Source organism: Acomys minous (genome assembly GCF_964271855.1).
Source record: "Acomys minous genome assembly, chromosome: 7".
NCBI lineage: Eukaryota > Metazoa > Chordata > Mammalia > Rodentia > Muridae > Acomys > Acomys minous.
In genome coordinates, this window is record NC_140488.1 from 88,486,425 (window position 1) to 88,498,495 (window position 12,071).

The 12,071-nt window shown below is 34.4% G+C and overlaps 1 protein-coding gene across 11 annotated transcripts in view; it reads right to left on the reverse strand.

The window, feature by feature from the left end:
• DMD (dystrophin) overlaps positions 1–12,071 on the reverse strand; it is a gene marked incomplete at its 3' end in the record, with an annotated part of 2,106,393 nt that overhangs the window by 420,281 nt on the left and 1,674,041 nt on the right. The window contains exon 1 of one of the 11 annotated variants that reach the window (XM_084788831.1): positions 175–308. The exons of the other annotated variants lie outside the window; for them this stretch is intronic. Within the exon in view, the coding sequence (XP_084644957.1) occupies positions 175–246 (72 nt within the window). The 5' untranslated portion in view covers positions 247–308. Of the gene's footprint in view, positions 1–174; positions 309–12,071 lie in introns of those variants that run through there. 11 annotated transcript variants of the gene reach the window in all.

The window sequence follows — 12,071 nt, forward strand, 5'->3', positions numbered from 1 at the left end:
TAGATTACAATATCATACAACAATTACTAAGCATTCCCATTTAAAATACCATCATATTTTCAGGCTTAGCAGATAGAGAGTCCATAGCACCTTGGTAAGAGTTATGACCAGAGGTATGCATTAAGTTTCATTTGTATAGACACACACAAAAATACCATAATACAAGAATCTGACCTTTACATGATATGTCTTCCTGTGCAACATTGTCAGCTTCAACCGGGGACTACAGCACTTATCCTGTTGCATGGCAAACCTAAGAAACCCCAAAACTGAAATGGGTCCTGTTTTAAAATGCCAGCTTTGCTTACATTCTGTTGACAGAATGAGTTTAAGAGCACAGGCTTAGACAGTCAATAATCATAATCGGCCACTTTGTACTCCTTGCTAAATGAGAGCCAAGCGTGTGGATGTGGGAGGGACCTCAAAGAATGGAGGCCAGGAATATGCAACTGACAGTTTATATTAAACAGCCAACTTTTCTTATCATTTTGCCATAATAAGACAGAGACATTATAAATTCATTTTATATATGTGTTTCCCTCCTTGTTCCCAGCAGAACAGTCAAAGCCAAAGGAACATTCCTTAGAGAGCTGCCGGGTACCAGCATTCCATTCTGCCTACACAATGAATGGAGGCTTTGTACATTATTTGACTTGTTTTTAGAGATTTGTATGCTTCTGTTCAACAAGTTTAAAAATTCATTCTGAAGCCCTGAAAAATTGGATTGATCTGTGTGAAAAGAGAAAGGGAGGGGGAGGGAGGGAGGGAGGGAGGGAGGGAGAGGGAGGGATGGAGGAGAGACTCTCTGTCTCTTACTCTTTCTAAAATTGAATTAAATAACCCCGATAAAGCAAAAGGAAAAGCGGCAGCAATAACAGGTTAGTAATTCTGAAGAAGTGGCTCGTATTTTCAGTCACAGTCACTTTAAATGCAGAAGTTTGTGTGCTGCAGAAGTAAGGTAGATGGACAATGAATGTTTCCTGTCACTATTTTTGGCAACCGAAGTAGCCCTGACGGACTCTGAATACTAGAAAGGGAATACAGATGGGATGACCTCAGATGCTAAAGGAAGGGAATTAATAAAACAGATGGAAGGACATCTATTCCTATCACAAAAAACTTGGGGCTTTTCAGAGAGGTTATAGCTGGATTTCACAACCAGAAAATATAGTAGAAAATTATTCATGAGTTTCTTGCAGCATGGAGTTTAATCAGATAGACATCATTCCAGGATTTTCTTCTTTCTCTTTTTTCTTGTCTCTCTGGGATACTGGGATACATGCCACCACACACACACACACACACACACACACACACACACACACACACACACACACACACACACTTTCACAGCTTTGCTCACAAGATTTTCCTGTCTCAGTCTTTGAAATTTTGTTGTCACGCACATGTAATACCACACACACAATTTTGCTTCTTCATTTTTAAGTACATATGATATACCTAATTTGCTCCTTCTTCAGCAAAAGAAAAGGTGGACTAATTATCTAAATAATTTAGGACAGAAAGTCAGACCTAACTTTGATAGCATTCTCTCAGTTGACTCCTGTACTTTAGTTTCAGACTTTGTATACAACCTAAAGTTTCTTTCCAGCAGATGCACTGAGGGAACCAAAATTAATCTGGGTATCTTCAGGAAAATTATTCCTTCTCTCTCTCTCTCTCTCTCTCTCTCTCTCTCTCTCTCTCTCTCTCTCTCTCTCCTCTAACTCTCTCTGGAACTGATATGATTCTGAGGGCATCACACATATAAGAGCTCTACAAACACTGAGATACAAATCCAGCCACAGAAAACAATTTAACAAATAGAATGAATGTTCAAACATTCTAAGCATATAAATGATCACATATTTGAATTTTTCTACTTTTCCCTGATAACAAAGACTCAGTCTTAATTAGCAGTTCCTTAAGCATATGTGTAGCATGAAACACTCAATATCTTTCTTTGCTGAATAAGAGAGGACTTCTGAGGTGCAAATAGGATGTACTGCCTATAAACCTCTAGTAACAATTATTTGTTTAGTCTTGGCCTTGTGGGAAATATATAAGGAATGCAAGTGATAGTTCTGTTTACAAGTGTGTGTTTTTCATTGAATTCATTTATATAACTGATGACATATTGATGAGAAATTCTTGCCAAATCTCATAAAGACTGGTATCAAAACACCTCCCTTTAGAAAGGCACACTGACTGAAGTGTTGTACTGGGATTGGCAGGCAAGTCTTATGTCAGTTATAGTTTTCTAAGTCATGATGGTAGTATAAGAAAACAAATGAAATAGTTGCAGTAAGGGTTTTGTATATTGCCGAGTTTTAAATGAATCTATCAACCTGATCATTTCTTCTTTGCACTGGCTCCTGGTGAGTCACATCTCATTTTCTATGTGTCACAGATGAGAGAAGTTTAAGTAACTTGCTTAAAGTTACATATCTAGTAAGTGTTATAACTGGAAAATTGATCCAGTTTTGTTAGCTTTACCAGATCCTAGGCCATTTCTACTAACATTATGTATGACTTTTAGGTGCAATATACAATAGTTATGGAAGCTGCAGAAAGAAAACTAATGATGAAAGAAAAGAACACTACAATTAGAATTAATAATTTTGATTTAAATACACACACAAAACATTTACTCACATAGATCACTTGTTTTGAGTGAAAAATTGAATTCTGACTAGATTTTTCATTTTGCAACAGGACATTCAGGACCACCTATAGAATTTCTCTGTTTTCAGAAAAGAAACTCTCCTAGTGATTCATCTTTCTGCTTACAGGGCCATGGGGAAAATTGTTTACATTAGGGAATGGCCCAAAACACCAGAATAAGTATAATACTGCCACATTTCTTTGGGATGGAAGACTATTGCCAAATATGTCAATGTATAGGACTCATGTATGATGCCCTGACCATGAAGTGAGTATTGGTAAGGGACACAGGACTCTCTTTTAAAAAGTTTATAATGGAGGAGATTTTTCAGCACCAACATGAAGTGTGAATTGTAGGTGAGGAGTAAACATGGATACAGGAGGTAGGATACAGCTATTTGCATGAAGCTACCTGGAGGTCATTGGTCTTAGGCTTGTATTGGACTTAGAAACATAGAAAGGCAAACATAGAAAATAAGCAAGATTCTCAGAGGTCAATCAATCTGAAGATATGAATAGAGTATTTTTCACAGTAAATTTTATTTCTATTTTATTTCTTGGCTAACTAGAAAAGATCACTCAAGTCATAGGTACTACATCCATTGTAGGCTGTTTTCATTTCTTTGCTCTCTTTGTGATTGTATTTTCCTAGGAAGAAAAATAGCTAGTGAATAGTGAAAAATATTCTTGTATAATCATTAGAAACAACATATGTAAGACTCACTCTACATTAGCCATTGGTCAAAGAACTATATATGAGGACACTCAATCTTTTCAGTAACCCTTTATAGTACACAACATTATTATCTCCATTTCCATGAAACAGGGAATTTATAGTAAAGTTAAAGAAGTTCACATAGCTATCAAACAGTGTTGCCAGGTTTTGAACCTAGACAGTTAGACTTCAAGGCATGTGCTCTTAGTCACAAGGCTACATTATATCTGATGTTTTAAGTACTGGTGATAACATTTCATATTAATAATACTCCAACATATATTTCACTAATATGACATTGCTGTGAGATAGTAGAAACTTCCATTGGTTTCAGTATCCAAAGAACTATTTTATGATCTTATTCTTCTATGGAGTGGTAAATACAGATCGATCAGTGGATGGAGATGCAACATGAAGGAACATGAAACTGAAAAAAAAATGAGTTCAAATGGAAAAAAGTATATATTCTCCTAGAAAAGTTTATGGTCTCAAACTCTATAATTCTGGAGAACATTCATCACTGGGCACCAAGGAGGCTCAGACATGATATTAAGAAACATGATCAGAATTTAAAATAATTTGAGGACGAGTACTCGACTTCCGGAAGGAATTTTAGAACCTTCACATGTTCTTTTTTTCCCTGAGTGTTTAATCTCTTGTTAATTCTCATTTCAGCATCCAAGAAACCCTTAAGTCAAAGGCAGCTAAATAGATATAAGTTTGATTCCTTCTCTTACTTTTTGACTTATTAGCAGCTTAACACTGAGACCACTTCCTATGCTCAGCTTCACTAAACTTAGATAATAATACCTATCTAGATGATGGGTTGCTTTGGATGTTATTGGCAGTGATTTTGCAAAAAAAAAATCTTTGAATAGCACACAGAACACAAGTGTTTAGGAAATAATAGGCAACATAAAGCTTAGTATTACTAGGGGATCCATATGGAAAATCCAGAGATAAAAATAGACTTCATGAAGTGATGTGATTTCTCTTAGGTCAAAATGGATAAACAGAATTCAGAAAACAAAGGGAAGAAGATATTCCAGGTAGGGAGACTGGTGTAGAAATGGCATTAAGGTGAAACAAGCTTAATTTATGAGCAGTGGTAATAAATTGCAGTACCTGAATGGAATGGAAAATGAGTGGTAAGGAGAAATGGAATAGGTCAAGTTCCCTAAATTTAAAAGGTGAGAAAACTACTTAGAAAGTGATTGAAAATAAAAGTTTACAACAGAAAGTACAAAGATGGGATTACTGAATGTTTCAGTTATTCTATTTAATTATTATTCTATGTCATTCAACATATAGAATGATCCTTGGTGTTCATAAGCAGTAAAGCAATTGTGGAAGAGTATTAAAAGCTATGCCATTGTTTAGATAGAGGAATCATGAAGAGGGATGACAGTAACAATTAGTGCTGTACACTTGTTATTATCTAAAGCCATAGATGACTAAACTATTCTAAATTATAGTGTTTTCTTACCTGTGTATATAGAATTAATTTTCTCTAAAAAAGGATTCAGCAAACAAATTCAACCACTATAAAACAATAGTATAGAGAGTTCTTAGACAACTAAAACACAAAATTACTGTATAAGTATGTAATCCCACCTCGGACATATATTCAAAGGAAATATAATCAGTGTGCTGAAGATTCATTTGTGCCTACATTTTATTGTGCACTATTCAGAAAGAGCTAATACATGCAAACACTGTAAGTCCTCATCATACAATGAATGAACAAACAAAACATGTTGATAGACACAATGAGATAGTATTCAGACATGAAGGGGATACAATCTCATCATTTACCAGAATGCAACTGAACCTAGAAGACATATACTGAGTGAAATGACATAGGTGTAGAATGAAGAGTGTTACAAGATTTTACTTATACATAAAACAAAATAAAAAAGTTGAAAATATAGTTGAGAGTAAAGTAACAGTTATCAGGAGTTAGATGAGAGTTTAAGGTAGAAAAGTAGAAATTTGGGAGGAAAAGGGCATAAAAATTTCAAAGGAAATGAACAATAAACTACATAGATATTTCAAATAACTCAGGAGATTAATAATTTTTTCACAAAAATGATAAACAAGCAAGGTGATTGAGTTGCTGTTTAAATATGATATTGAATTCCATAAGTGTATATAAGTATTGATTGTTAATTAAAATATATTAGTTCAGTACAGCAATAACATTTTCTAACTTCAAGATCACTGGCAAATGAGGTAACAAACACAGAAACAAATAAAATAAATGACCGCATTGCTTTAAAATTTTCATTATGGGTACAATACCTCTGATTTTTGAGAGCAGTTAGTATTTAAATAATTAAAAGAACACTAGTGGTTCTTATAGCTTACTAAGAGTGAAGAGTGACCTGATTTCCAAGTAGGTATAAAGTCAGAGAGAGAAATGATCCAAAACAGGGTAGAAGCTATCCTTACGGACTAATTTGAGAACAGTGTGAAATGACATCTGAGAAAGAACCACAAACTCCCACAGTAAACTGACAGCAATAGGATTATACAATGTGGCTCTTTGTGTGTTAGTAAGTAGTAATTATGGAAGGTAACACTTGGCATTGTAGCAAAGCAAAAATAATTAATAGTAATAATGATTGTCCTCAGTTCACAAGAGAAAGAAGACTGGTGTTCAATAAACTTGACAAACATAGCATATGTGAATCACTTTTATCAAACATAAATGTTTTTAAAAAGTTTTACTATCTTAGAAAAGTTGAACAAAGCAACCACATAAAATTCCCTTTGGTTGATTTCACTCAACCATTAATTCAAAATTAGCTCTAAATAGTTGAAGTTTCCAAATGTGTACATACATGCACAGCTACAAACATATACTATTAGGATATAAAAACAGAAATGAACACTAGTTACTAATTTAGCATTAAAACCTCCATGTTCTCAACTCCATTTACCCCTCCATCCCCCCAGCATCATTCCCTTCCAACTTCAGGCGTTAGTTTTCTTAACTCATAGATTACATTAAGTGTTACAAGTATGTGTATGAGTACAGAACCATCTACTGGAGCATGGGTAGCTTCTTGGCAGATGCAACCTTGAAGAAAACTGATTATCCCTCTTCCAGAAGCCATCAATTGCTGATAAGTCATCAGGTAGGGTTGGTGACCACTCCCCTCTTTATGCTGGGAATTTGTCTGCCATGCTCTTCAGAGTTCTCCTGATTTTCTGTCATACTCACCATAAGTTCATATGTGCAACTACCATGTTGGCACTACAAATCTTTAAGAATCAGCCTAACTCAAATGAAATAACAGAGCTTGTCTAGCATTTGCCAATCATTACTAGTGATTAATCTTTTCCTGCATGTTACAGATCTATCTATCAATCTGTTATTAACTGGATACTAGAATTAGTAAAAAATGGACTTTTTGGGAAGTTATCCATATAAAGGATGGACTCATGGTCTTGGCCTTTTAAGGACTTAACCTAGGCACCAAATGTTCATAGCTATACCAGGAAATAGACTTGAGAACAGAGACACTGAAAGACGAAGCTAACCTTTTCTTTCATAAGTGACCATTACAACTCTGTTTTCAACAGTTGAATGTTACCACAAGAGAAGCAAGGCTTAATTTAAAGACTGCTTTTTGGCTCAGAGCCATGTTGCTCTAGGAAGCTAAGGAGTGTATTTTCATATCTACTGCATTGCAATATACATTAAATTCGGAGTTATTTATTTAGGAGTCCACAAACTTTGTTTTTAAAATGGCTGTTCTTAGAATCCTGAGACTGTTATCCTGCAGAGTTTGTATTCTTTTTTTTTTTCATATCTCACTAAAAGGTTCTTGCACTTTAGTATGAAAATAGTGGAGAGAAGAGGTAGGCTTTCCTGCCTCAGTACATTTTCAGGTGCATGCTTCAGATAAAAATCTAATTTAAAAAAAATGCCTCACCTAGGGTAGATTACTCCTAGAGGAAACAGAGCAAAATCTCATTTGTCAGAGAACCTTAAATAATCCTATATTCTACTACCATGTGATTCTATCTCTCCTTGTCTCTCTGGCTTAATCTTAAAATTACTTCTTAAAATTTCAGGGTTGATTCAAGTTATAGTGGGTTGGGAAGGAAGAGATCTGTTTTTTTTTGCACTTTGGTCTTTTACTACTTTCTCTTTATTCTGTCATGGTAGAATAATTCATTCTATACTTATTCATCATTCATTAAATTCCTGTTTGTTGCCCATGATTTTTTTGAAGCTACAGGAATGCAAATAATATACAAGAGATGCGTTTCTATTGTGTATGTTAATTTTCTCATTTCTCTTTCTTCCCTCTTCCCCCCTCCCTCTTTCCCTTCCTTCCTTCTATCATCCTTTGTCGTTGCCTTTTACTCCTCTTCTTTGCATCAACTAGCATTTATTGTAGTAACAGCCAAGTCTACTGAGATAAAAAATAAACCGGACATTTACCCTCCTATAGTTCATAGCATGATAGAAAGTTATGCATAATAGATGGTAAATGTAACTGTTCAAGAAAACAAGACAATGCTCAAAAGGGAAAAGGGCAGGCATTAATGAGAAGAATGGCATATACATAGTACTGATAGAGTACTTCTTGCTGATAGTGGTCAGGAAAGGAACACATATGAAGATTCAATGAAACCAAGAATAAGAATGAGAGGACATCAATAGTTATAGGTAGATCCAAGAACATGGAATTCCTTTCAAGTAAAAGGCAAGGAAACTTTGTGAAACCTTTAACTAGAAAATAAAGAAATATAGCTGGAGCCATGGAAAATGTGGGACTTTTAAGCACTCTGGTAAAGGAGTAATTTTTTTCAAGCAATTGAATCTTTTAGAGTAAGTGAGTGTGTGTGCACATGAGGGCAGGCATTCACTTACTTTTTTTTTCTATTGTGAGATTATTTCCTGTGTATTTTTGGGTGTAGTTAATCTCCTTAGGTTGGAGTTTTCCTTCTAGTACATTCTGTAGGGCTGCATTTGTAGATACATACTGTTTAAATTTTACTTTATCATAGAATATCTTGTTTTCTTCATCTATGGTGATTGAAAGTTTTGCTAGGTGTAAGAGTCTAGGTTGGCATGTGTGATCTCCTAGAGTTTGGAAGTCATATGGCCAGGACATTCTGGCTTTTAGAATCTCCACTGAGAAATCACATATAATAGATCTGCCTTTGTATGTTTCTTGGCCTTTTCTCTTGCAGCTTTTAATACTCTTTCTTCGGTTATGTTTAGTGTTTTGATTATTGTGTAGCAAGGAGACTTTCTTTTTTGGTCTACTCTATTTGGTGCTCTGTGTGCTTTTTGTATCTTAATAGGCATCTCCTTCTTTAGGTTAGGCAAATTTTCTTCTGTGGTGTTCTTAAAAATATTTCTGGGCCTTTGAGCTGTGATTTTTCTCTTTCATCTATTACTATTAGTTTTAAGTTTGTTATTTTATAGTGTACCAGATTTCCTAGAATTTTTCAATTCAGAAATTATTTTATATTTAATATTTTCTTTTAATGATGTATGTATTTATTCTATCATATTTTCAATGCCTTATACTTTCCCCTTCATCACATTTATTTTGTTGGTGAAGCTCCTTCTTTAGTTCCTGTTTTAATTCCGGGCTTGTTGTGATAGGATAGATGGATTCTACTGGAGACACATTGTGCTGTCTGTTATTAATTGTGTGTTTCACTGGCATCTAGTCATCTAGGTTTGTGGTGATTATATGTCTAGGTGCATATTTCTGGAATGGGGAGGCAATGGTCTGTACGATCCACAGAAACATGGCAAGGAACAAAGGAAGGTTGTAGGTTGCCACCATTCCTGTATTCATTTCTGTGTGGAAACCTAGTGTGATGGAAAAGTCTTGTAATCTATGATGGTAATCTGAGCAAAGACTCACTAGGATATAGAGTCTAAACTAGAAATTTCCTGTAGCCAGGCAAGGCTCCAAGAAGTGGGATTGGAGAAAATACGATATTCCATGATAAAGTCAAATTTAAACAGTATTTATATAAAGCCCTAGACCTACAGAAGGTGCTAGAAAGAAAACTACAACCTAAGGAAGTTAACTACACCCATGAAAACACTGGAAATAAATATCACACCAGCAAAACAAAAATAAAGGAAACACACACACACACACACACACACACACACACACACACACACACAGACACCACCACCACCACCACCACCACCACCACCACCAAAATCAACTACAAAATAACAGGAATCCATTACTGTCGATCACTGATATCAGTGGTCTCAATTCTCCCAACAGAAAGACACAGAATAATAGAATGGATGAAAAACATAATCTATCCTCTGTTGCATCTGAAAAAAGAACCTCAACATCAATGGTGACATTACCTCAGTGTAAAGAGGTGGAAAAAGTTATTCCAAGCTTGTGGACCTAAGAATCAAGTTGGCATAGTCATTTTAATGTCTAATAAAATAGTCTTCAAACTGGAACTAATCAAAAGAGATGAGGAAGGATACTTCATATTTATCAAAGGAAAACATCTCCAAGATGACATTTCAATTCCTTGCATCTATGTTCCAAATACAACAGCACCTACTTTTGAAAAAAGAAACACTATTATAGCTAACATCATATATTGACCTTCATACACTGATAGTATTTAACTTCAATACCTCATAATAATAAACAGGTAATCCAGAAAAAAACTAAACAAAAATATTAACGTTAACAGATGTTATAAACCAAATGGACCTAACATATTTATAGAACAATTCACCAAAACACAAAAGAATATACCTTCTTCTCAGCATCTCTTGGAATTCTCTCCAAAATTGGCCACATACTCTGTCATAAGCAAGTCTCAACAGATATAAAAATTGAAAGAACCCCATGTGTCTTATCATACCATCACAGATTAAAGCTAGATACCAACAACACAGGAACAAAAGAAATTTTACAAACTCATGGAACCTGAACAACTCTCTGCTAAATAAAAAATGGATCAAGGAAGAAATAAAGAAATTAAAAACTTTCTAGAATTCGATGAAAATGAATACACACCATACCCAAACTTACATAGCACAATAAAAGAGCTAAGAGGAAAATTCATAGCACTAAATGCCTATGTAAAATAATTGGAGAGATCTCATACTAATAACTTAATAGCACACTGAATGTTCTATAAGAAAAGGAATAAACACACTCAAGTGTAGTAGATGGTAAAAAATAATTAAATCAGGAGCTGAAATCAATAAAATAGGAATGAAGATAACAATATACAAAAACCAATGAACCAGAGACTTGGTTCTCTGAGAAAATCAACAAAATAGACAAACTCTTATCCAAACTTATTAAAAGGCAAATAGAGAATATAAAAATTAATAAAATCAGAAACAAAAAGTAAACTCAGGGAATCATAAGGACATTTTAAAAACCTGTTCCCTACCAAGTTGGAAAATATAAAAGAAATGGATAATTTTGTCCATAAGTTATACTTAACAAAATTTATGTCAAGATAAGAAGATAAACAATTTAAAAAGACCTATAACACATAGTGAAATAGAAGCAGTTATTAAATATTTCTCAATCCCATAAGGAGGTTCTTTGATGCTCATTATCCTCTTTGAGGTAGGCTGGATATTGCCAGGAGTTAACTTGTCTCATTCTCAGTTAATCTTTAAAATAATAAAAACATTTTAAATGCCACAGACTGTATATCTTTGAGGTTTTTGAAGACCTTATCTACTTTACCTTATCTTTCTGTAGAATCATATCTATATGTTGCATCTAGGATGTATGTATATTCTTTTGATAAAAATAGACTAGTAATTGATATGACCATGATTTGATCAACTAACAATTAACTTGTATAATTTATTTGTACTAAACAGCTTGCAATAGCACTTTCAAGGTACTGGAAGTAAACTATGTATTTGAGTTATATGAGTATAATACCTCATATTTGAGTAGAAATATATATATATATATATATATATATATGTGTGTGTGTGTGTGTGTGTGTGTGTGTGTGTGTGTGTGTGCAATAATCATACATTTGAATTTTATACCACTGTATCTAAAATTAAACTTATTTTGCATCTATATACAAAATTCTATACCAGTCAGTTAAAAATAACATTGTGAGTGACAATTGAGGCATTAAGTTGAGGAGTAGATTCACTAATCTACTTTTTGTTTTATCTTCCCTATATATTTCTATGTTCCCTCTTCTTTCTTTTCAACCCCTATCTCCAAACCTAAGAATGGAAGATAAAGGTATCTAACCTTATGTTCTCTCTAAATAAGATTAATGATACCTTGTACCCAACTCCCATTGAAAATAACCCTCTATAGCCCAAGAAAGCAACCAAAAACTTACTGAACCCCTCTTACAGGAAATGGGGTGTCATTCTCTTAAAGTTTCTTCTGGCTGATTTGGTAAGAAAAATAGTTTTTTTAGGGTCCTAAATAACATTGGGGACATGGTTAAACAAGCTAGGAATAACATTCGTGGTCCAGTTTCTAAATGTTGAGAAATTCCAGGATTAATTAGAATATGGAGATGGCTCCAAATGTGGCAAACAAGCCACTGGGCAAACATTCTCATTTCTACCACAGATAGAATTCTGTCTCTGAAAAGGGCAAGCTTGGTTGCAGGCCCAAGGCAGGGTAAGAAAGTCCTCAATAGTTCCTGCCTCATAAATATGTCT